At 39.9% G+C, this 25,470-nt stretch overlaps 1 protein-coding gene across 1 annotated transcript; it reads left to right on the forward strand.

Moving 5' to 3' along the window:
* Window positions 1–419: 419 nt before the first annotated feature.
* Window positions 420–4,252, forward strand: LOC311057756 (ADP/ATP translocase 2). The gene is made up of 4 exons (XM_084074809.1): window positions 420–660; window positions 2,056–2,542; window positions 3,070–3,210; window positions 3,798–4,252. Exons 1-4 carry the CDS (start codon window positions 544–546, stop codon window positions 3,953–3,955), a joined length of 903 nt encoding a protein of 300 aa, XP_083930935.1. The 5' UTR covers window positions 420–543; the 3' UTR covers window positions 3,956–4,252.
* Window positions 4,253–25,470: the final 21,218 nt, after the last annotated feature.

The raw sequence follows: 25,470 nt of genomic DNA on the forward strand, positions 1-25,470 counted from the left end.
ATAGCCTACTTTATTTAGAAGTTTGCAGAAAAAAGCACATGAAAGTACAGTTTAAATACAAGGTCAACAAATATGATTGAAAAGCTGCATGAAAGCCTATAATGGCTTGTTTCAAATGGGGTCCCCATGAACTCAATTCATAGTGAAAAGTAAGTAGGCCTAGGCTACATTTTGAATTCCGGACTTTTTACTTGTAACATAGTATTTCTTAGATTGCAGTATTGGCACTTTTACTTAAAGTACCAAAATGTGAGTACTTCTCACAGACTCACACCACTGCGTGTGTGGGGCCCGGCAGGGGGGTGATGGACCAATGAGGATCCACCTCCCCGAGACTTGCCGTGATTCCCGTCTCTTATCGCGATCTCTCCCGCCTCCACCGGTCCTCCCTCCCCTTTGATAAAACCCCTCTCAGCCTTCAGCATCGGCCATTTCGTCGGAGTGTGTGTGTGTGAAGCTAAAGGAACAGGACGGAGGGCCAGTGGGGGTTATTAATTATCTGTTTTATCTGAATTTGATCCCCAACCCCAACCAACAGCCACCATGAGCATGAATGAAGCAGCCGTGGGCTTCGCCAAGGACTTCTTGGCCGGAGGAATCTCCGCCGCCATCTCCAAGACAGCCGTGGCTCCCATCGAGAGAGTGAAGCTTCTCCTTCAGGTAGAGAGACACCCAGAGAGAGAGAGGAGAGAGAGTGAAGCTCAATGTCGGCTAGCTGTTAGCCTCTCTTAGCTGTTAGCCTCCTGCATTATACTTCAATGTCGGCAAGATTTTCTTGCCTATAATTAAAGCCCTGTGGCAGTAAAAACGAAGTAAACTATGAAAAAACACATTGACTGATAAATGGGTTTAAAAATGTGCCTGCCAAATGAGATCTCATCTTATATAAGTGTTATTACACTATTTGTAAATCTGTTCTAGAGATAATAGCTTTTTTTATCCCCCAAAATCACATTATCCCCCCCCCCAAAAAAAATCACCTTATTATTTAGACCTTAGGGATGCACTGATAAGTAGTGTGTGTGTAATAACATAGTTATTACACTTTTGACTTTGTAAGGGAAGTTCAATTAGCTCTTCCTGCATTCCACAACCACAGCCAGCAGCCACATCTGATCTGATGCTATGGCTAAAGCTAACACAGGCTAATATCATGTTACAGTTTCCTCATAGTACAGATCACATATGTTAGTTTTGTTTGGATGTTTTTATTACATTTTACCACTTGAAACGTCCACATGTGTGTGTTTTTTGTCGCCTGGTTGAGGTGCTGCTGTGTGGAAGATGGGTTGTAGGAATTCGAGGTCATCAGTGGATGTGGAATGACCTACAACACGAGCCCTGACAGCTAGCTGCTAGTTAGCCTGACACATGCTAAGAGGCAGGCGGCTAACAAAGGGCAAACCATCCGCCGGTGACATTGGAGGAACACTTTGTACAAAAATGACAGGTGTTTCCTTTAATAAAGCGGTGTCACTTAATTGCTTTGTATTTGGAAATAAGTAGATTTTTTAGTTATTTATTTTTTTCATGTCGGAGAGACCATGTTTAAGATGGTGGTGGCTAATTAAAGAAGTCTCCGGGTGGATGTTAGATGAACCACCGGCCGGAGACAGTGACTTCCAGCCCGGGTTCATCACCATCATCCTGCCCTGGTGGCTCCATGCCAACTTTGCTCATCCTTTTCACCCAAAGCTTTTCGTACTAAATGACCTGTTGGGACATTTATCCAGTCAGCCACATGAACAATACCTGACCTGTTGGGAAGCTAGCTCTCTCTCTCAGTGTCATGTTAAAGTCAATGAAGACACTTTGGCGAATTGAATTAAATTGCTAATAGGTGATTCTAGTGACTCATGGGCCAGTGTCAGCTGGCTGTCCAGTGGCTGTGTTCACGTGACCCCGGCCGGCAGTGGCAGTGGACCGGTGCCAAGGTCACAACAAGGGGAACACGGGACGGGACAAGACGGCCTGTTGAATGTTGTGTCCACTCCAGCCTTCATTCATACTCTTAACCATGCGCCTCCATGTTTTGTGTTTATTTTCTCGCTACAGGTCCAACATGCCAGCAAGCAGATCACAGCAGATATGCAGTACAAGGGTATCATGGACTGCATCGTCCGTATCCCCAAGGAGCAGGGGTTCCTCGCCTTCTGGAGGGGTAACCTTGCCAATGTCATCAGATACTTCCCCACTCAGGCCCTCAACTTCGCCTTCAAGGACAAGTACAAGAAGCTCTTCCTCGACGGCGTGGACAAGCGCGCCCAGTTCTGGCGGTACTTCGCCGGCAACCTGGCCTCCGGCGGCGCCGCCGGAGCCACCTCCCTGTGCTTCGTCTACCCGCTCGACTTCGCCAGAACCCGTCTGGCCGCCGACATCGGCAAGGCCGGCGCCACCAGGGAGTTCAACGGCCTGGGAGACTGCCTGAGCAAGATCTTCAAGTCCGACGGTCTCAGAGGCCTCTACCAGGGCTTCAACGTGTCCGTCCAGGGCATCATCATCTACAGGGCGGCCTACTTTGGCATCTACGACACAGCCAAGGGTAAGGTCGGTCGATCGATTGATGGGAGATCGATCGATTCTCCACGGGGCAGGAGCTTTGTCAGTGTAGCCGTTTTCTCTTGTCTTTTTTAAGTGCTTAAACCCTGTATACTTTGTTGACCAGGGTCCCTCAGGGCTCTGCACTAGGACCGCTCCTTTTCCCTCCCTCTACATCAAATCTTACAATTAGAGTTTAAGTCATTTGAGCAGATGCTCTTATCCACAGCGGCTTACAAGTGCAAGATGGCGACAAGCAGAGGAAACATGAACTCGTAGTCAATAAACACGTAGAAATATATATTTGGCGCAAAGCTTGCAAAGTTATTGAGCTTGTAGATCGGCTATTTTCGCCGAATGTTAGCTTGTTACAAGTCTACGGCATGCTCCGGTATAGGGAGGGACGCTAGAGTTCCAAGTCGTTGATGTATATGTAAGTCATGATGAGTCTTATATATGCACCTTGTTTCTTCATTGGAAAGCCCAGTGTGTGACTGAATGGCCCCTTCTTCTTGTTCCTCTGTCCAACAGGTATGCTCCCAGATTCCAAGAACGCTAGCATCTTAGTCAGCTGGGCCATCGCACAGTCTGTGACCGCCGTGGCCGGTCTGACCTCCTACCCCTTCGACACTGTCCGCAGACGCATGATGATGCAGTCTGGCCGCAAAGGAGGTGAGCCTTTCTTTCTCTGCATTGCGTTGAATCGCAGGTGTTCAGAATGATGATGATGATGTGATGTGTTAATATTTATATATATATATTTTTTTACCAAGATCAGTGGTTCTCAAACTTTTTAATATCAAAGCCCCCGTAACTCTTGAGTGTACACTTAGAACCCACTCAAGGAACCCTGAGGTTCCCACTTTGAGAACCACTGTTATAGATTATAGTTTCACGTGATTCAAAAGAAAGTATTTTGTCGTCTTGGCAAAACAAAATATACATATTTTTAACATTAATTTTAACCCATTAAGACCTGGAACGCATCTGTGTCACTTTAGATTCCTTTGGCTATTTAAAAATAGCAGATATACAAGCTCATAGCGTGGCACCGAGTGCCGCGCTATGAACTTGTAGATCTGCTATTTTTGAAAAATCGTGAAAACATTTTATTTTAGATTTTTTTCAAAAAACTGTTAGGATTTAGAAAACATTTTTAAGAATCGCCTCAGGTATTAATGGGTTAAAAGCGTTTTATTTTTCCTTTGAGTGACTTTTCTGACAATTAACTTTTGTGTGTTTTTTTTTTATCCCCCCAGCCGACATTATGTACAGTGGGACCATCGACTGCTGGCGGAAGATCGCACGCGATGAGGGCGGCAAGGCCTTCTTCAAGGGAGCGTTGTCCAACGTTCTCCGAGGCATGGGCGGCGCCTTCGTACTGGTGTTGTACGATGAGCTGAAGAAAGTCCTCTAAATCCTTTTTTTTGTAAAACATCACTGTCCAGATTTGGCTAAATGTAACATAACTTTCCATTTCTAAAGAACTCTGCATTCTGCCTTATTTATGGGAACAAAAAATATAGCGGTTCACCACTAGTTGTCGGCAATGGCTGTACGATGTTCATTTCCTTTTATCCATTTTAAACGTTCCACAAAACCTCTTTACCAATGTCATTCCTGTTAAAAAAAAAGAAAACTCTGATACCTCCCTTCTGTCATTCAGTAGGTTTGTATGGTAACTTGAATAAATTTATTCTGGGAACAACCTTAATTCACTTGGCGTCCTCAGCTGTGTTCAGTACCGCCGTGATCCAGCCCTCTCCACCACGCAGCATGGGGTTGAGGAAACGAGCACTCATTGGATAACAAAATGGATTACACGCCACTTACCTGCTATATTTACTCGCGCTTATCTCCTGCTTAGCCTTTCATGACTTGACGTTGATAGCCTACTGTACACCTTAGGGTTTGTACAGGAGGCTTACGCCGTAGTCTGCTACATAGATTAAAACTGATTCTTTTGCTTGACCTCTTTGTACCCGTCATCCCTATTTTTGGGATGTCCTCATACGCAAAAATTCGGGAAAATTAGCAGATCTACAAGCTTGCATGTGTGTTTTTGCCATGCAGACTTGTTGATTGTCTTTCTTTTGTAGATGTGGCTTAACCCATTGAGACCTGGAACCTCATTTTTTGATTTGAGCTAAAAAGCAATATTTTACACTTTGGCTATTCAAAAATAGCAGATATACAAGCTCATAGCACGGCACCGAGTGCCTCAGGTCTTAATGGGTTAAGTGGATAATATTGTGACTTACAAAATTCCAGCCACTGGTTTTTGAGGTTGCAATTTTATTTGAAATGTTCGATAAAGTGACCCTTATCGTTTACAGTTCATGCACCCTGTGGTAAGCTTTGGAGTGTTGATGATAAGAAGCTGAAATGCTGTGGCAGGTCTTTTCTCAGTCATTCTGCTGGCACAGCAACCGTTCCATTACATGTTGTGCTCTTTGTTTTGGTGTGATTTTGGAAGTGTGCGGCCCATTTCCCTGCAAAGACCATATTTAAAAATAGTGAGCTAGTAATTGGCGCATCAAGCAGGCCGGGGCCAGAGATGGGTTAATGATGAAATGATTTTACTCCCCCATGGAAGATTATGGCTCATTACACTAATTAAGTATCAATATTTATAGCTGCTTGCTTCACTGATTTGGCTTGGAGTCCATAACAGGTTAATAACAAAATGAGAGTAGTCCACGTTTTCAGTAAATTAACGCTAAAGTGTATATACACGTGCCTGGAAGATTAATTTAGCCATTTGCCTATGATTTATACAGAATGTGACACTAGTTTGAAAAGAACTGGGCGGTTAATTTTCAACAGGAAAGTGTGCATTAACAATACAATGTCAGAAGTTGGACTTTGCAACAGGTCAAGTGCTGTAGCTGACTGTCCATTGTTGCATAATGTGGCTCAGGGTATAGAAAACTGCAGTGATTTTCACTGCATAATCACAAACCGGACGTACCTATATTTTGAGTATCATGGCAAAAAAAAATCAGATCTACAAGCTTGTAGATTGGCTATTTTTTATAAAGGGCATAAGGTTAATTTGAACAACACCTGCTAATGGACTCAAGAGTTGGAGATGTGCTAATAACAGTGGTGTAAAGAAACTAAGTATTTACTCAAGTGCTGTACTTAAGTACAATTTTTAGGTATTTTTCTTTACTTTACTGGAGTATTTCCAATTTTCAGTGCTTTTACTTCTACTCCACTAGATCTTGGAGGCAATTATTGTACTTTTACTTTAGGTACTAGTTACTTTGTAGATTTTGATTGTTATTACAAAACATACATTACTCACTTCAGCCCTATATACATTTTTGGCCATTTGAAAATAGCAGATCTACAAGCTCACAATGATGCGACGCATTGTGAGCTTGTAGATCTGCTATTTTCAAAGGATGTTTTAATACATTTGAAAACATTTGAAAATGGGACATTCTGCACAATGTGTACTTTCTACTTTTGGTACTTAAAGTACATTTTGATACCAATACTTTTGTACTTTTGCTCAAGTCAATTTTTACTTTATTACTTGTAACAGAGTATTTTTTTTACATGGCAGTATTGATACTTTTACTTTTAAGTAAAAACATTTTAGTACTTTTTTCCACCAAGATCTATCATGCATAGCTGCACATTTCTTGAGACACGTTTTTCAAAGTCTATTCATAGTCACGCTGTGCTATACACACTATGTCAATGTTGTGTTTGTGGAGATGCCTCAGTGTGACATGAAGCCAGCTGCAGTAGAACTTGACCTGGGTGCTGAAATGGCGGCGTGCCCGTGACATTATTATGCACCGTGTGTGTGACATGTTGCAATGTCTGCTGACAGTCCTGTCCTGTGGAGGGCTAACCTGATCTCTTATCTGTCACTAGGCAAAGGACAGACTCTCTGAACCTGGCTGGGGTCTCTATTTTTGGGCATGTTGTTATTATGGGCAAAAATGTTCCAAAAACGGTGATTATAGCAAATCTATAAGCCTGTGAGCTATAGTGCACTGTTTCCCAAACAGTGGGTTGGAGACCCATGTTTGGGTCGCCGGACCAATTTTCATGGGTCACGAGTAAATGTCCCCTCTTTTTCCATTTACTACATTTAAAAAATATATATTTCAAAAGATTTTAAAAAGTTAAAACAAAGAAATCACAACTTTTCAATCAATTAAAAAAACAATTCCAACATTTTTCAAAAGTAAAAATTCAACAGTTGCCATGAATTAAAACAAATACAACGTTTAAGAAGTAGTGAATGTAGCAGATCTACAAGCTCACAACCACTTTCCTGGAGTATTTCCAGTTTTCAGTACTTTTGCTTCTACTCCATTACATCTCAGAGGCAAATATAGTACTTTTACTCCACTACTACTATTTGAAAACTTTAGTTACTAGTTACTTTGTTGATTTAGACTATTATTACAAAACATATACTAGCCACTTCAGCTCTATGTACATTTTGTCCATTTGAAAATAGCCGATCTACAAGCTCTCAATGCGTCGCATCGCAACGCATTGTGAGGTTGTTGATCTGCTATTTTCAACAGATTTTTATACATTTAAAAACTTGAAATGGGACATTCTGCATAATGAGTACTTCTACTTTGGTACATTAAGTACATTTTGACACCAATACTTTTGTACTTTTACCCAAGTAAATGTTTAATTCCGGACTTTTACTTGTAACAGTAAATGTAAAATTGCAGTATTGATACTTTTACTTAAGTAAAACATTTGAGTACTTCTTCCACCACTGGTACTGTTCATGGACATTAGTGCAAGAAGAGTATCCGTGCAAGTACGTGAAGATTAAGGTGCAGAGTATCGCCAAGTGTCAACTTCAGCCATATGGTCCTCAGAGGATGCCTTACTGGTATAATCCACAGGTACAGTAGGTCCATGAGGAAAGCAAAAGTCCAAGGTCAACCTGAAGACAGGCGGTGGTCATGCCTTGCTTGTGAAGATACTGGTTTTCACAGTTAATGCAGGATACACTTTAATACTAACAAACCATGCTGTACACGTTGTGCACAGAAATCCCTTTAATAACTTCAGATACTGACCAATAAATATGAGCCACCATCTACCTACTGTCAGTTACAGCATTGGTTCTCAAAGTGGGGTCCGGGGACCCCCAGGGGTCCTTGGGGGGGGGGGGGTTCCAGGGGGTCCCCAGCAAAATGTGTTAATATAGCATCTATGAGCTTGTAGATCTGCTATTTTTGAAAAACTGAACATTGGTGCAAATCTTTGAATATATATAATTTTTTAAGCGAACATTTGTAAACTAAAATCTTTGCTTCTGGGGAGTCCCTGGAGCAAAATATTTTTGTTATATCCGCGGCCAAATACATATCAATTTAGGGGTCCTTGGCATGAAAAAGTTTGAGAACCACTGATTTACAGTAGGCCTACACGTGAACGTCAATTCAATGCTGAGGGTAGGCTTGTTTTTTTCTTTCGTTGTATTCATTTCCTGTGACCCTAGATGGCAAATAAAGGGATAGTTCACCCCATGGAGACTTCATGGATATTATTTTAGTTTTTGTCGCATTCCTATAAGCCAATAATTTGATGACCAGCGGACCGGTAGGCAGCGGTTCCGGTAGGAGACACAAAGGAGACTCTTTGTGTCTCCTACCAGAACTGCTGCTGGTCATCAAATTATTGACTTATGCGACAAAAACTAAAAAAATATCTATGAATTGTACAAGTCTCCATGGGGTGACTAATTGATAGAAAAATAGTCATTTTTGGGATGAACTATCCCTTTAAAATACCCTCAGCAAGACCAATGACAGTGAAAATGAGAACCATTTTAAATTTGACATTCATTAATTCAAGTAGTTGACTGTTATGTGGAGGGACATCAGAAATATGCAGTGATGGAAGAAGACAAGAAGTACTCAATTTAGTTTTTAATTCTATAAGTGAAAGGATAAATACCACAATGTAGACATACTCTGTTAGAAGTAAAAGTCCTGTATTCAAAACTTTACTTCAGTAAAAGGACAAAAGTATTGGCATCAAACATACTTGCCAAACATAAAAAGTACTCATTATGCAGAATGGAATTAGTAATGCATTAATGTGTTCATCACTTTAATGTTGCAGCTAAAGGTGGGGATGGTTTTAACTTATGTGTTGCTGGGTATCTTAACCTATAATAATCCATAATCACTTAATGCATGTTTTGTATTAATCTGTACTACTACAGTAGTAACCAAAGCTGTCAAGTAATTATGGGTTAAAAAGCACTATATTTCCCCCCACATGTAGTAGTGAAGCATAAAGTAATGGACAAACAAAATGGAAAAGTAAAAGTTCTTCAAAAACAAATCTTTTGTAAATAGCAGATCTACAAGCTCACAATGTTTTGTAATAATAATCAAAATCTTCAAAGTAACTAGTAACTCAAGTTTTCAAATAATTGTAGTGGAGTAAGAGTATAATATTTGCCTCTGAGATGTAGTGGAGTAGAAGTAAAAGTACTGGAAATTGGAAATACTGCAGTAAAGTTAAAAAAAAATACATCAAAACTGTATTTTAGTAAATGCGCTTAGTGACTTTCCACTACTGTAAAAAAAAAAAAAATTGTATAACTTAAAAGACCTTAGCGCTGGTCTGGCATATAGTATATCCCATTGACTACACACTACACCATGGTGACATTACTGCAAACATTTTCAAAGCATACTGTGGTTTGTTTGATTTTCAGGAAAACTAAACACTTAATTCCATTCATTTGAGAACGAAATGTAAACCAACTTGCATGAACTTGAAACTTGTCCAACCTGACCTGCAGGCTTCCTGTGTAATATATGCATAACTGCACATAACTTGCATGTAGCAATATTTTGTTTGTAACACGGCACCAACCCCCACCAAGTCACATTCCTTATAGACATAATGATGCAAATATAGCATTGGCTACTTGGTGAGATGAAGAAGAATTATGATCTAGCACCATCAAATTAAATTGATCTATGATTAGGACTAGGTGGGTCCATGTTACTAAAAAAAGATTTACGACCTGGTCTCGTAAGTTTAAAATCATTCATCTAGACCAGTGATTCTCCAGTTTCACCAGTGATTTTTAATTTCAAGGACCCCCTAGTTTGATATGATTTTGATCTTTGGGACCACATCTCCACTGTAAATAAACTCTGTGTTAATTTTCCTAACCCGGAAAGGGTCTGTTGAGAACCAGCAGTCCAAACAAAACTGTTATGTAATGTTACTTCTTCTTTTCTGGGCTAAATGTGTTCAAGTTGTTTAGCTTTTTCTCTCCAGAGTATTTGTTTAGTCATGAGTGGATTATACCCCCTGGGGGGCCCTGGGAAACTAATGTTTCGAGGAACCCTGAGTCATCATTTCACAACTTTCTTTTCAGGCCGCCAAGTTTGGAAACTTGGAATCCAAACCTCTGTCCAGGGAGAACAGCGTCACAACTCTGACACTGTGGTGAGTCTTTGTAAAATTATGGCTGTTCTAGTTTAATGGGGCGGCAGTGGCTCAGGGGTAGAGTGTCTGGTAGAGCGGCCTGATGGCAACTGTGAGGTTCCCAGTTCGATCCCGGGTTCCCCAAGAGCTCGTGTCGAAGTGCCCTTGAGCAAGACGCTGAACGCCTAATTGCTCCCGATGAGCAGGTTGGTGCCTCCACCATCGGTGTGTGAATGGGTGAATGTGATGCACAATCTATGTAAAGTGCTTTGGATAAAAGCGTTATATAAATGCACAATTTACCAATAACAATATGTGCACACATTCATGTTCTCTGAGATGCTAGATTGAGTTTCAACCGGAACGTGTGTGTGTGTGTGTGTGTGTGTGTGTGTGTGTGTGTGTGTGTGTGTGTGTGTGTGCGTGTGTGTGTGTGTGTGTGTGTGTGTGTGTGTGTGTGTGTGTGTGTGTGTGTAGAGGCTAGAGGTTAGAGGTGCAGCTCCTGTAGAGATAGTATAGCTTGCAACCAATGACACCGCAAGGTACATTTCATTGAACTAATGTTGCATATCGTTGCTGTCGGGCAGAAACCTCAGTTTGTTTGTAAATTAATGCCCTACTTGATCACATAAAAGTATCCAAAAAAGTATCCAAAATAGCAGGTCCACAAGCTCGAAGTTTTGAGCTTGTGGACCTGCTATTTTTGCTAAATTTGAATCCTGAAAAGTAACGGAGACGATATTATAGATAGATATCTTTCAGTGTTATTGTCATCTCAATACTCCTGCCATACTGATTGTTGTGCATAATGTCCTCATGCACTGGTTCTCACACTTCGGGTCCGGGGACCACCACGGGTCCACATGGACCCCTACAGGTCTGTAACTCTGAAAGTGTACCAAAGGAAAGGGTCCATTTGGTTCCATTTGCACACTCAGTTTTATGAACTGAGTTAAATGAACACTATAGAAAAGCATGTGGGGGTCACTCTGGCGGGCCCGTGGTCTAATCATAAAGCATATCAAACTGGGGGTCCTTGAAATTAAAAAATGTAGAGAGTCACTGAACTAAACCATATACTGTAGGCCTACCGGAACGGTATACACTGTATTAATCCTCAGTGCTTTTTTAACTATTTAACTGAGAGCATACAAATGATATCAACTTTGGTTCAATTTGTACACTCTCAAAGTTACAGACCTGCAAGGTCCATTTTGGACCCCTGGTGGTCCCAGGACCTGACATTGAGAACCAGTGTTGAATGTCTGTGTGTACTGGTCTACTGTGTGGTATATCAGCTGCCCAGCAGGGGGCAGGAGATCCCTCCAGAGTCAGACAGAGGATCCTCAATATCATGCAGAAGATGATCAGCTGCCCACTGATCTCTTTGGAGGTCATCCCATAGTTAAAAATAAGGGTCATCCTCATCATCATCTTCATCATCTCACTGCCTCAGTAGATCAACCAACCCCCTGAAAGACCCTTCACATGCTTCTGATTGTAGGTAGGTTTTGTCCAAGCTTTGTTGTTATTTAACTCATTGTCAGTTAAGTGTTTTACAGAGAGGTCAGGGTTTAACCAAGTATCTGGTTCCAGTTTAGATTAAGTACTGTTATCATTTAATTGAACATATTTCATATACAAATGTTTTATTGCTACAATCCAGCATCAACCAAGTCATCTTGCAGTGTGAGTGTTCATAATACTGAGAACAAATGTCTCCATCTCCATACAGGAGGCCAGTTAGACCAGCAACACAATCATCATTTCAGTGTACCCCAAGCACCATGCTTCCTGTAGTCTGACCCACTTAATCTATGTTCCACAATGCTGTGTAATAGATTATAAGGGTAAAAACAATTACTGTACGAGTACTGTCAAGTATGTACATCAACATGATGTCCCTGTTTTGGGCATGTCATTATAGGCCAATAATTGTCCAAAATGTTCAGCAATAGCTCATCTACAAGTTTACGACGTGTCACATTGCGACATGTTGCTTGTAGATCAGCTACTACTTTAGCTATATGTTCTAACATGTTTTAGATAATAATAATTAAAAAAAATACGTTGACAGTCTTTTGAAAATGTGTCCCGAATAGGGAGGCCATGCAGGGGTAATTTGGTTAACAGATAATAGAGATAAAATCAGATTGAATAATCTCCAGTAAGCCATTGTACTTTTACATGAACCAGTCATTTATTTCTTGATAGATAACACAAAATTCTGTACATTAATATACAGGATCCAGCAAGCAAAACGGAATATAAAACAAATAGGCTACAACAATGGCATCCATAATCAATGAAAGAACTGAATCTATATTTCAGTCATCATCTCTTGTGCAGTGGAGTTCACAATGACTCAGCAGGTATACAGTAGAGATATATTTTACATTTATAGGCTATTTGAATTGAAACGTAGAAATGTAGATATATAGTAACCATAATTAATGTGGAAATACATTTTACACATGACAACTAATATAGTTGTAAATGTAAAAACAAGTTACATGTTTAACTACATTTTCCTTTGTAGATAAAGGTGATTAAGTAATGTAAAAAACATAGGCAATAGATAGATGACTAAAACAATATATAGAAGAACTATTCTTCTATTATATATGTACTATTACAGTATATACAAACCGACATGTCAATGTGTAATTACAATGCACATGAAAACACAGGACGAACACATTACCAACAAACGTCTGTATGGAATTGGGAAGCTATAACGTGTGTGTCAGGAGGATGGGACTAGCCGGTCATTGCCATTGACACCGATCGGGAAACTCCCTGCCAGAAAGCGTGGCCTACTGTGGGAACCAACGGCACACCTGAGCACAAACGAGCTGGCCAGATGTATGGAGAACAGGGATGACTGGAGACCCCGATGGAGGGCTCGTCTGAGGACGACATAGAGAGAGAGTAAAACATTAGTAATGCAGATTTTACATTGATATAGAAATACATTGACATGCACTGCATGATGTTGACAAGACTGACGCCAAACTGAAACTGAATTTGAAATGAGACAATAAGTAAGTAAATGAGAACCAATTAGGTAGAAGGAACTAGTATTACTGTGTTCTTACAATGATCATGTATGACAGGGGTGATGCAACTTTGATGATGGAGAGGGCCACTATATTTCCACACTCACTCCAGAGGGCCACATTACATATACTGACGCCTCTTATCTCAGATTTTTTTTTATTTTAATTTTATTGTACGCCATTCTATGTCACACAAAAGTATAGCCAAAATAGCCATAATGTAGATCTGCTATTTTGGCTACTTTTGAATTGGAATCCAGATTGTTTTCCTAAAAGTAACATTTTTATTTTATTTCAAATGCATGTAGTTATACTTATGTTAACTTTATGAACTTAAATACAAATACATTGGCCATAAAAAGGACAATAGAATTTGAATACTAGTCAATAAGCTACATTGGCCATAAAAAGGACAATAGAATTTGAATACTAGTCAATAAGCTACTATTATAGACTGAATTAAAGTGGGTCATGTTTGCATGTTTGGAATTGTAACTAACTGGCATAATTGAAATGCACTGCTAAATGATGCTCCTGTCATGCAGAGGAATGACCCAGGTTGTTGTTAAAATAGTTAAACATTAATGTCATGTTATGAAGCAGACATTGATTGTGATTTTTCTGGCATGATTTGTATTTTTGTATTTTTGGGTGAATCATTTCACCCAAAAACCATATGATTTGTTGCTGTATTTTCTTATTTTGTTTCTTTTTCCCTAATTCTGTTTCCTCTCTTCTCTTGTCTAGTGACATATTCGAATAGACCGTTCTGTCAAGCGGGGGAGCACGGGAGGCAAACTCGAAGAAAACAAGCACTCATTTTTCAATCTGACTGGTTTTCCAATCATAGTGTACCATCTACATTGTTTCTATAAGAGAACCTGATTTTTACTGAAATGTTCTTCATGTTCACGATACTATTCGTAAGTATTTTATTTGCAACTGAAGAAGACAATGTGTCTGAAGCTTTTATTATTATTATTATTATTATTAGTTTAATTATAACATACTGTTTTTCATAATTATTTTATGTATGTTGCAGAGGTGTAAATATTGTCCTTGTTTGCCTGATTCACCAGCTGTCTCCAATGAGTTGACAGATGGGTGGAACATTGTTTATTTTAACTTATTGTCTACATTCTATGCATCCGCACAAATGCAAAGCTTATTTTGGAGATGCAAATGTTTCCCTAATGAAAGAAATGAGAATAAAAATGTGTCTGAGTGAACTTTGATTAAAGTCAAACATTTGCAACTCACAGTCATCATGTCATTGTCGGTCAGGGTGGACTGGGAGCTTCACTCAGTGTGTCATATGCTGAATCAGAGACTTTAGATGGGGATCCATCCACTGAAACAGAAGACAACAGATAGCAAGACGTTTAGAACGATAATGATACAACAATAATTACAAATTATGCATATTACAGACTGTTGATGTTTTAACAATGAATTCATTTCTGTTGAGCTGCACTGTTTTGGACTTTTCCGTGTGCTAATGAGAAAAACCTAATAAAGTACAATCTTTTTTTTAATAATCATTTCAATTCACATACTATCAAGTCCTAGTCACTTTTTTCAAGTGTTAAATGTTATCCACATTACAGAGGAACCGGAACACATTTCAGAGTTTATCATGAATAAATGTTACATTTAGTCACTGTAAGAATGATCACATTGAAAAGTGAATCAATTACACTGATACTCACTACATGGAGGATGGTCTTCGCTCCTCCTTCTCTTCCTTCTCTTGGCAGCTGGTTCTTCTGGCTTTGTCCCTACAATGTTCAACGTCTTATCTATCAGCTCCTCCTCTCTCGTCCTCCCTTCCTCATCTCTCCTCCTCCCTTCCTCATCTCTCCTCCTCTCTTCCTCATCTCTCCTCCTCCCTTCCTCATCTCTCCTCCTCTCTTCCTCATCTCTCCTCCTCCCTTCCTCATCTCTCTTCTTCCATCCTTCTAGTTTTTTCCATTCTTCAGCAGTGGATGCTCCCTCTACTGTGAATCTTTCAAACAGCGTCATCCGTCTTGTCTGAACTCCCACCCTGAAGTGTCCTGTGTTTCTGACGGATCTGTCTTCTTCTCTTGAGTCTAAAGGTCCAAAGTGTCCTCTGTTCCTTGTCACCGTGTCTTCTACAGTATTTTCTCCATCAGCTCTGTTTCTTGTGAAATGTCCCTTAATAGAAAGAGGACAGGACAGCATGGTGTCCAGGAGAACACAGAGCTACACTGTGTAGAAGGTCATCTTTGATCTTCTTTGATGGACGCGTAGACCAGTCTGGACAGTTCACCACATTAACATTTCTTTCAGCAACTTCTCTCTGTTGTTTTCTGACACTTCACTGTCAGTTTAGTCTTGGTTTGAAACTCCTGAAATATGAGGTTTAGTGTATGTTATAACTTGGGAGGTTAAGCAAAACATTCATTAACATTTAAAATTCCTATTCTGTACTCAATGAAGTGGTCCCCCTCAAGGTTTGTCTCTGCAATCTAGTAGCAGTTCGTGTGTGCATACACACGAACTGCTACTAGATTGCAGAGATGGATTTTTATAAGTAAGTAAGTATGTATGTTTATCCTGGCAGCATCAGTATGATATTCAATACTATACATTCCACAGTCATGGGAATGCAGATACAATATCCACATGAACGGTGCAGGCAGAAGCACAGGAGTGCAAGGTCTAGTTTTTAGATCAGGTATATCTTTGGCTGGTTGTGGGCGGGTTCATCGTGGGAGGTGGTGTGGCAGGCAATGACATAAGGGACACAGGTGCAACAGGCCAGTTAATGAATGGTATGGTATGGTATGGGCACGCTGGGGAGAGCACATGGTTTTTACCGTTCTTTATTATGCATTGACAAAACCTTGCTGTGATTCCTTGTTACATTAAATAAATGGGAACCTCAACCAACAGCAGCCGTTGGTTTGGACATTCCATTATTGAAACGTGTCAACAACGGATTTCCCTGTGCCCAGCCGAGTGGCAAAATGTTTATTTGAAATAGTCACTACAGGTACAAATGTCTACATCTGTGGTAGCAAGGCACTTAAGGAATTATACAATTTGTTAACAAATGTCAACTTCTAACTGCTAATCTGGGGTATCAAACTTATTTTAGGTTGCAGGCTGGATTAGTCAAAATGTGACTTTATGCTGGCTGTATAACTTTTTGTCTGTGCATGCATTCGTGCCTTTCAGTGCCGAAAGCACGTATTCTCAATGTTGTTGTAAATCACTCTGGATAAAAGTGTCTGAGTAAAAGTGTGCTAAATGTCTAAATTGTAAATTGTCTTCTGTCACACCAAACATGAAGGATAGCATTTTAACCCATTAAGACCTGAGGCCAAACAGTTTTCTGTTTGTTGCACAAACTTTTTCATGCCAAGGAGCCCCAAAATGATATGTATTTGGACCCCCATCTCAAAATATTTTGTTCCAGGGACCCCCAGAAGCAAAGATTTGAGTTAAAAATGTAAAAGATTATATATATTCAAAGATTTGCACACATTTTCAAGATAAACAAAAATAGCAGATCTACAAGCACATGATGCTATATATGATGCTATATACTCTATGAGCTGGAATATCTGCAATTTTTTTATATGGTTGAAGTGGTTATACAGATGCTTTCCCATGGGTTAAACTACCCATCACCTGTCAGGTGTGTACAGGAATGTTGTGCCCAAAGTTTCCAATCATCCACAACAGCGTTTCAGAGTGAAATTCAAAAAAGTAATGATTGATTAACCACTTTAACCATCCATACCTATTTTGGGCCTCAGGGCCTGTAGTTCAGGGCAGAAATGTTCACAATTGTTGTTGTTGTTTTTTAATAATCTTTCAAAAAGGACCCAATCTACATTACTGTCACAAGCTTGTAGATCGGCTATTTGTGAATAGCCGAAGAATAGAATAAGGCTTAAGTTAACTGTAGGTTACATAATATAGCCTATAGAATAAGTAAAATGGCCTTCTTACAATAAAGGTACTGCATGATTATAAAATAGATGTGAATGAGTGAATGGGAAGATCCTGTGGTTTCACGTATAAAGGGTAATGTGGAAGCTCTAACCATTCTCTGGACAGTAGCAGAGTGAACCATCCATTGCAGGGATGACTGTACAGTAAACTTGAAATCCCTAATTCTAAATTAAAAACACCATGATATAATTTGATTTCTAATAATATACTGAACGATTATCAACTGCTTGCTTACCTGATTGTCTACAGGGTGTGTTGAAGGAGAAACAAAATCCGGACTCTAGGTTTCCTCCATCCACCAGTGTCAACATGCACTGACAAGTGATTCCTCACCTGTATTGTAACTTAAGACACAGCTGTTATCACCCTTGATGAAAACAGCAAGATTACTATATGTCATCCCATTGAACTGCTTTCATTGCTGTAGTATATGATTGACTTTGGCTATTTTATTGTGGCAATTGTGGCAATTTTATTGCCACAATTGTATTGCCATCTCCTCTGCTATTAGCTAGATTCTAGTAAGTAAGTAACTACATTTTATTTATATAGCACCTCTTTATGGGTGCTATATACTAAGCACTTTGTGAGTTTCTCTCTCACAGAGAGAAACTCACAAAGTGCTTAGACTGGGTGATTGTGCTTGTTGCATTTTTCTTATCTTCCCGATTCTAGAAGATAGGAATACAGAAAAATTAAGAAAAATGCACCACCCACGTATGAATTAGGAGACTACTACAGCTAACGAGGTCAATTGCATTGCAAGATATAACATTTTTGGTAGATTCTGGAGCAACATGTTCACTGTTCAGAGCAAGCGAGTATAAGGAGCATGAAGACTAGAGGCTCAGGGGAGGTATCTGTCACTGAACGCCATATGCTTTTTACACAGTGCCCCTTGCATGTAGTCACGAGAGTAAGGAACTCAAGCATTCGTTTATACTGTTTACAATATGTCCAGTTAATCTCATGGGAAGGGGCAATGTGCAGGTAGGGAATTGTAATAATATCTACCCCTGATGGGGTGGAGGTGACCACAAGACCCTAGCCTAAGGTGCCCCAAATAGTTCAATACAGAGTCAGTTGTTATGTGTACCAATAGTGGTTTTAGAAAAAACTGTTGGTGTATCACAGGAATTAACAACATTTGCTCAGACTTGATGCACACAAGCAAGGTCATTTACTGTAGGAGTCCTAATTCATTACATGGTACAGACACACAAGTGCAAATTAACTATATAATAAATAAACGTTAAGCTCAATGTTTACTAGTCCTTGGATTGTGCTGCTGCCTCTCTCTCTCTCTCTATCTGATTCTCAAGGCAAGTTATTCGAGGGGAGGATACTGCATATTTTGACTGCATATTTTGGCCTGTCTCAAAGAAGAAAGAATGCGACAAAAATTAGGTGAGTGATAACCAAATCATAAACTAAACTGACAGACCATAAATGTACACCATTGAAAGGCCCTTATCTTCTTATCGTAAGTCTACAAACATTTATGATACAATTTCATATTCCTCGATAAAAGGAGGAACCCATACAGATTAGGATTAAGGTCAGAGCTCAGGATTTGATTATATTGCCCAACGGTACTGGCGGTACTGACAGGCATCAACATGGTGAGCTAATGTCCGTGAATATACCCCAATGGTTCAAGTAAACACATCATCACATTAAAACAGATGCTTTTCTGTAGGATATATCTACACCTAGAGCTGCACAATTAATCAAATTTTAATTGATCAAAATAATCGTGCAGCTCTAGCTACGCCCCAACCGATTGGGGGCAAGCTACTGTTGAAGGAGGGTATAGATCGCCATGCATCTCCATGTTGGCTCTTGGTTGGTTGTTGTTCCGTAATTGACTCTTGCTGACCTGCATTTAAAATATGCTTCAGAGGTTAGTCCCCCCCCAACCCCAAATATTTCTCCTTATGGGTAGTATGTAACTAACACTCCTGATTCACTGTAGTGATGGGAGAAGTATTCAGATGATACTTAAATCAAGTAGCAACACCACAATACAGATATACTTATATAGAATTTGAAGTTCTGCATTAGAATTTACTTAAAAGTTACGTAAAAGTCAATATTGGCATCATAATATACTTATAGTCCCAAAGGTAAAGTATTCATTCTGTAGATTGGCCCACTACACAATAATGTTCACTTTAATGTTGCAGCTTGGTAGCTGAACCTAGATCAGTACCTCCCTATTCATTAAGTGCATGGTTTCTCAAAGTGGGTACCATGATGGCAGTTCAGGAGTGCCGTGGAATACCTTGATAATATTTGGAATTTACAAATATAACTTCTAAAATTATTTTAGACATCACAATGTTGGTTTCAATCAGTTCTCACTGAAACTGATATTCTCTCAAGTCTCTTGCTGTCCAGGATACAAGTCCTAAAGACATTGAATTTCAAGTGATTGAAATCACAAAATGAAAGATGCATTTTATGCTTTTTAACCGTGTTACCATCTGATAATAAATGAGATAGTATAGTCATAGTGCCTATACTGTTATGTAGAATACCAAAGTAGTAAAAATACCACTGTAATTTAGGGTTAAACAACTCTAAATACCCAGTGCCCAAAAGGTTTGAGAACCACTGACTTATTATATGTGCAAAGTTACTGTAACTACAGTAAATCTGGACATTTATGGTAGTGGTGCAAAGCACAATCATTTACCTGTATAATATATTAGGGCAGAAGCATAAAATATCAACACATAGGTGCCATTAGAAGGTATCAAAAGTAGGGAGGAAAAAGTGAAAGGCACTATAAGTGTTTGAGTACATATCTGAGTAACTGTACTTAAGTTACTTAACCAATTTTCCATATATCCAATATAACAGATCACTCCATTTGTTACTTGTATCTATCAGAAATAACACTGTGTTACAAAGATTCAGTTTATTCTGTATGAGAAATTATCTTTCCATTTATATTGACATGACTATCCTACCAGTCCTGCAATAGAATTACAATATTATCAAGCAAGATCAACCTCAATTTAAAAAACGGTTACTGAACTGCATTATAATGTGAGTTGTTAGTATCTGTGTTGGGCAAGTTACTTTCAAAATGTAATAATTAGACGTATTACTGAAATATCTTTAGGAAGTTATAATACTCAGTTACCACTAAAAGTAATATACAACAGTAATGAATTACCTTAACTAGTTACCTCCAACACTGGTTGTTATATAACCCTGTCACATGTAACCCTGTCACACTGAAAAGTTGTCTGTGGTCCCCAGGAAGAATAGCTACTGCTGCACATATTGTATGTCTTACTGATAACTGATGAATTGAGTACAACGGACCACAATGGAAACAAGCCCCTGGGGCTTTTGTGTTATCCATTTAGCATAACGTTTTAACTGTACTCTGTACAGTTAACGATCATGTTAATAAAGTATCCAATCAATCAATCAATGCTGCAGCTAACGGTGCATCCTAAATAAACAATATGCGAATACCTCTAATACATCCACATCACGGTTTGGTGGGGGTGGGGTGTTGTGTATATCACCTACTTCTAGTTTGCACACTGTTTCAGTGTGTGTTGAGAGCCTACATCACTGCTTCTTCCTATCAGAAAGGTCATAATAGCATGTGGCATACAAAAAACAATCCCCACCCTTGCAGAGAGTTACCTTGTGTATTTATCTTACACTCAAAGTTAGCCTGTAGTTAGTGGGTTAGTTAGTTAAAATCACATCCACAAAATATCCACCTGGAAACACAACAGGAACATTTTCCTGTGCCCCTTGCACAAGTTAATGAGAATTCATTGTACTCAACAATGTCAAGGCAGTCCTTCTGTACGGAGCAGAGCCATAGAGAACTACAGTTGCCACCACCAAGAAAGTGCAGGTCTTCATCAACAGCTGCCTGCGCAAGATCCTTTGCATCCGATGGCCAGACACCATCAGCAACAGTGAACCCTGGCAGAGGACAAACCAGCTGTCTGCATAAGAAGAAATTAAACGTTGATGGGGCTGGATATGACCCACTCTGCAAAAGCCCGCAAGCAAGTGAAGCAACATCACAGGACAAGCCCTAGGATGGAATCCACAAGGCAAGCGGAAAAGAGGTCGTCCAAGAAAGAGACCTGAAGGCAGACATGAAGACCATGAGGATGACCTGGAGCCAGCTGGAGAGAACAGCCCAAGACCCCTTGTTGATGGCCTATGCCCCAGTAGGGCTAGTAGGCGTAAGTAAGTAGGTATCATAGGATTCACAGTAGTTGGTCTCGTCTGCAATCAACAACAAACAATCCTGTTTCGGAGAAAAAAAGTTTAATAGACAACATACTTGAGACCCTATAGAGATTAAATCACTACAGCCCACAGTGTCCCTGGTGGAGAGCACTGCTTCTTTTGCAGCAACAACATTAGGCTACAGGGCATAATTTACCACCATTCTCTTGGCAAGCATGATGTCATGCAGTTCCCCCTTTGATCAATTGATTGGGTGAGCTGTTGGCCGTGGGCAAATTATAGACCGGGCTAATGGGGCAGTGCCCAGGGCTGCGAGGCCAATAAACCACTTATTAAAATGTATACAGGCTAACGCTCAAATATGAGACCAATACAGTAAGGGCCCCTCACATATGGCTGTGTGACTTACAGAGCTGAATATTATTTTAAATATTCTTTCATGCAATTAGATATTATGCAAGTACTACAATAATATAATTTGCACACATGAAAATAAAACCAAACTCTGCCTCTGTGTTAAAACATATTCAAATTACAGTTACAAGAGATTGGTGAAACCTCAACAAAGGACAATATAAAAGTATAAGTCTATGAATACAACTCAAGTAGTGCGTTTTGTAAGCCCCACCTGATCTACCCGTCGTTGGTAGCGAGTAGGGGCTTCATCCAAGGCCTGTTTTAAGTCATGAAATGCCTTGTCAGTCCCGTCCAGTCCAGTACAGTCCCTATAACACTCAGGTCCTGTCGGTGAATTCTTCTACTAAACATGTCTGGGAGAGAGGGATTTGCCACCTACTGTGATCACATATCCCCAATCAAGCTCCAAATAATGTAGTGTGAGGGGTTCCGGTGAATCAGTTATGCTGGCTTTTTCCTGGCATGGTTTGGGTCTAATTTTGACCTTAGAGGGAGTGGGTTGGCAGCCCAAACCATTTCTTCTGAGATGAAGAACCCAAAAGCTACAGACTGCAGTAAAACCTGCAAGGCGGGTTTAAAAATCCATCAAGGCAGAATGAGATGTTTTCGCCTAGCAGCAATGATGACAACGCAACGCAGAGAAGAATGCCCACTTCTGGTCAGACGAAGGAGGAGCCAGGCCCGGAGTCAACCCACAGTGTCTAGAGCCTCCAAGTGTCGCCAACACCTGCTGTTAACATCTCACCTGCCACCCTAAACCCTGACCCCCCAATTAGCACTGTCTCTTACTCCCCTCAAGAGACAGTGGGGGCAGTAGCATGCCACTTGGACACAGGCCGGGGTCTGATCAGCCTCGGTCGGGTCGCCTGGAGGAGGGTGTCTGTTGTTGCGAAACACCCAGTGACCCAGAAACAATCAGTGACTCCAGGTAACAACACTGATGTGTCCAAGTTTGTGTGTGCATCAGTAGATGTTTTTATTTACTGTTAACTAATTCAAATGCATTCAACTGCATTGTCAATGCAATGCAGGCTTGTTCACAGGAGAGACAGAATATATATAAAGTTGATGGGAATGGTGTCTTACTGGTTGACAATGCTGCCACCCACAGGGCATCAAGGGTCACTGAATGGTTGAAAATGATGTGAATAGGCCTTCACAGTCACCAGATCTCAACCCATTTGAACACCCTTGGACCAATATGTGTTACACAGCACTCTGTTGTTTGTTTTCATTTTATCCTCCACAGCTCACTTCATCCTATACACTCCTCCTATCATGTCATGTATATTAGAATTAGCTCAGGCTGTTTTATAAGTGTCTTGAAATAATAATAATGAAAAACAAAATGTAGGAAACAAGACATAAAGGGGATTTACTCGTGACCCATACAAATGTGTTCGCGACCAACATATCGGTCTCGACCCACTGTTTGGAAAACAGTGCTCTACAGCAATGATTGCTAGTGCTTTAACCTTTTAACAAAAACCTTTTGTATTAACCAAAAGATAACACATGATGTCCATGGTTGAAACAAGGACATCATGTATATACTAATAATCATACGTACTGTACAATCATAGACATGATGATGTTCAAAGTTCAAATAAAATAGACACTTTGTGGTAAACGAGAAAGGACTACTTCCTCCAGCGGAGGGACCACATGAGGAGGACCAGCGAACTACCGTGACCCTCTGACACATTTAAAATCATCTCCAGTCCTGGCTGACAGACAGTGGTGTTACTATAAGTACATGTACTCAAGTACTGTACTAAAGTACAATATTGAGTTTTTTTTTAAACTTTCTTTCAGTATTTACACTTTTCAATACTTTTACTTCTACCCCACTACATCTCAGAGGAAAGGATTTATACTTTTACTTCACTACAAATATATGAAAACTTTAGTTACTTTGTAGATTTTTATTATTATTACAAAACATACATTAACCACTTCAGCCCTATAAAATATATTTGAAAATAGCAGATCTACAAGCTCACAACGCGTGGCGATGCAACACATTGTGAGCTTGTAGGTCAGCTATTTTCAAATAACTTTGTCCCAAAACTTATGAAATGGGACATTCTGCATAATGAGTACTTTCTACTTTTGGGACTTTAAGAACACTTTGATACCAATAATTTTTTGTTACTTTTACTTAGGTAAAAAATGTGAGTAGGCCTACTTTTTCCACCACTGCTTTGTGGTAAACAAGAAAGGACTACTTCCTCCGGCGGAGGGACTACCTGAGGAGGCGGAGTAATACACTTCACACAGTATAGGCTACCGTCTGAGGAGGGAGGACCAGATCACTCCCCTGACGCTCGCGCCACATTTAAAATAATATCCTGGCTGACAGTTTGTCACTGACAGATAGGTGTCTGGCAGACTGACAGCTGTCAGCCTCAGTGAGGAGTGAGAAGGCAACTGGTTGAGACCAGACTGACAGGAAGAGAGACTGTCATCGTCAGCAGGTTGAGTTGTGAGTTTTAGTTGTCTTCAGGTATATTTACATGAACCTTTGGTGTAGCAGGCAGCCACTAGCCTAATATTAGGGTTTTATATGAGTATTTATTTCCTACGTTTTTCTCTCGACGCCATGAACAGGCAGGTGGCATCGAGTCACTTAATTGCTTATTTCCTCAAACAAACATATTAGGACCATTCATGTATTAGCCTAATGTCGATAAATAAACGTAGGTTTAGAGGGTGCTGCTCAAAACTCGGTTTGTGTCCACTCCGAACGACAGTGTATCTTCGTGTGTGTGTGTGTGTGTGTGTGTGTGAGTGTGTGTGTGAGAGAGAGAGAGAGAGAGAGAGAGAGAGAGAGAGAGAGAGAGAGAGAGAGAGAGAGAGAGAGAGAGAGAGAGAGAGAGAGAGAGAGACAGATAGACACACACTGACTGACTAGGGGATACATTGACTGTAGCTTGGCTGTCGACAATTATGCTAATTGCTTGATTTATCTAGTAGGTTCATGTGCATGTAGGCCTGTCTACTAACTATACTAACTAGACCCATGTGTCATTATCCAGTAGGCTAAGTGACTGATATCTTTCTACCCCCCCCCCCCCCCCTCTCTCTCTCTATGCCCATTTTTAGAATCCAGACCAGACCTACTATTGTCCAGTTGGAACATGATTCCAAGCCCACGGCTGACAGACATGCAGTAGGCCTACTTCACCACTGGAGAGAAGAGGAGAGATGGTACTTTTTCTTCTTCAAGATAGCCTATTGTTCACTGCTTTTTGATGGTGTAGAGATTCAACTGTTGTTGTAATGTTTTTTATATTATTTGTATCCATGCCATCATTGCAAATCTTGTGTATGAAGACATCTACGATTCTGTGTTCCATCTTAAACCCCACTCTTATGAACATGTCACTTTGAAGAAAAAGAGACATTTATTTTTAATCCAATAATTATTTTATTTTATTCTGTAAATAATTATTTTTCATTGCCTATACATTTCAAGTGACTATATATTTGCTAAATAAATCTTATGAGATGCTGTTGTCCTACCACTGACAGACAGTTGTCTGTAGAAATACATCATTGTCCATTGTCCAACATCAAGTTGCTTATACGTACACTATGAGTTAATGTAACATCTTTCCTATAAGTGTCCTTGTTTTGTATGCAGAGCTTAAAGGTATTCATTCATATTTACCGTAATCATTTTTATTCCATTTTTTAAATCATGTCATCAATTGTTCTGTTTTTGGCTGTCAGGCAGCAAACAAACAAACAAGCAAAAACACTTTACTTTGTCTTCTTAAAG

This window comes from Gymnoscopelus microlampas, assembly GCF_963454915.1.
Source record: "Gymnoscopelus microlampas genome assembly, chromosome: 12".
NCBI lineage: Eukaryota > Metazoa > Chordata > Actinopteri > Myctophiformes > Myctophidae > Gymnoscopelus > Gymnoscopelus microlampas.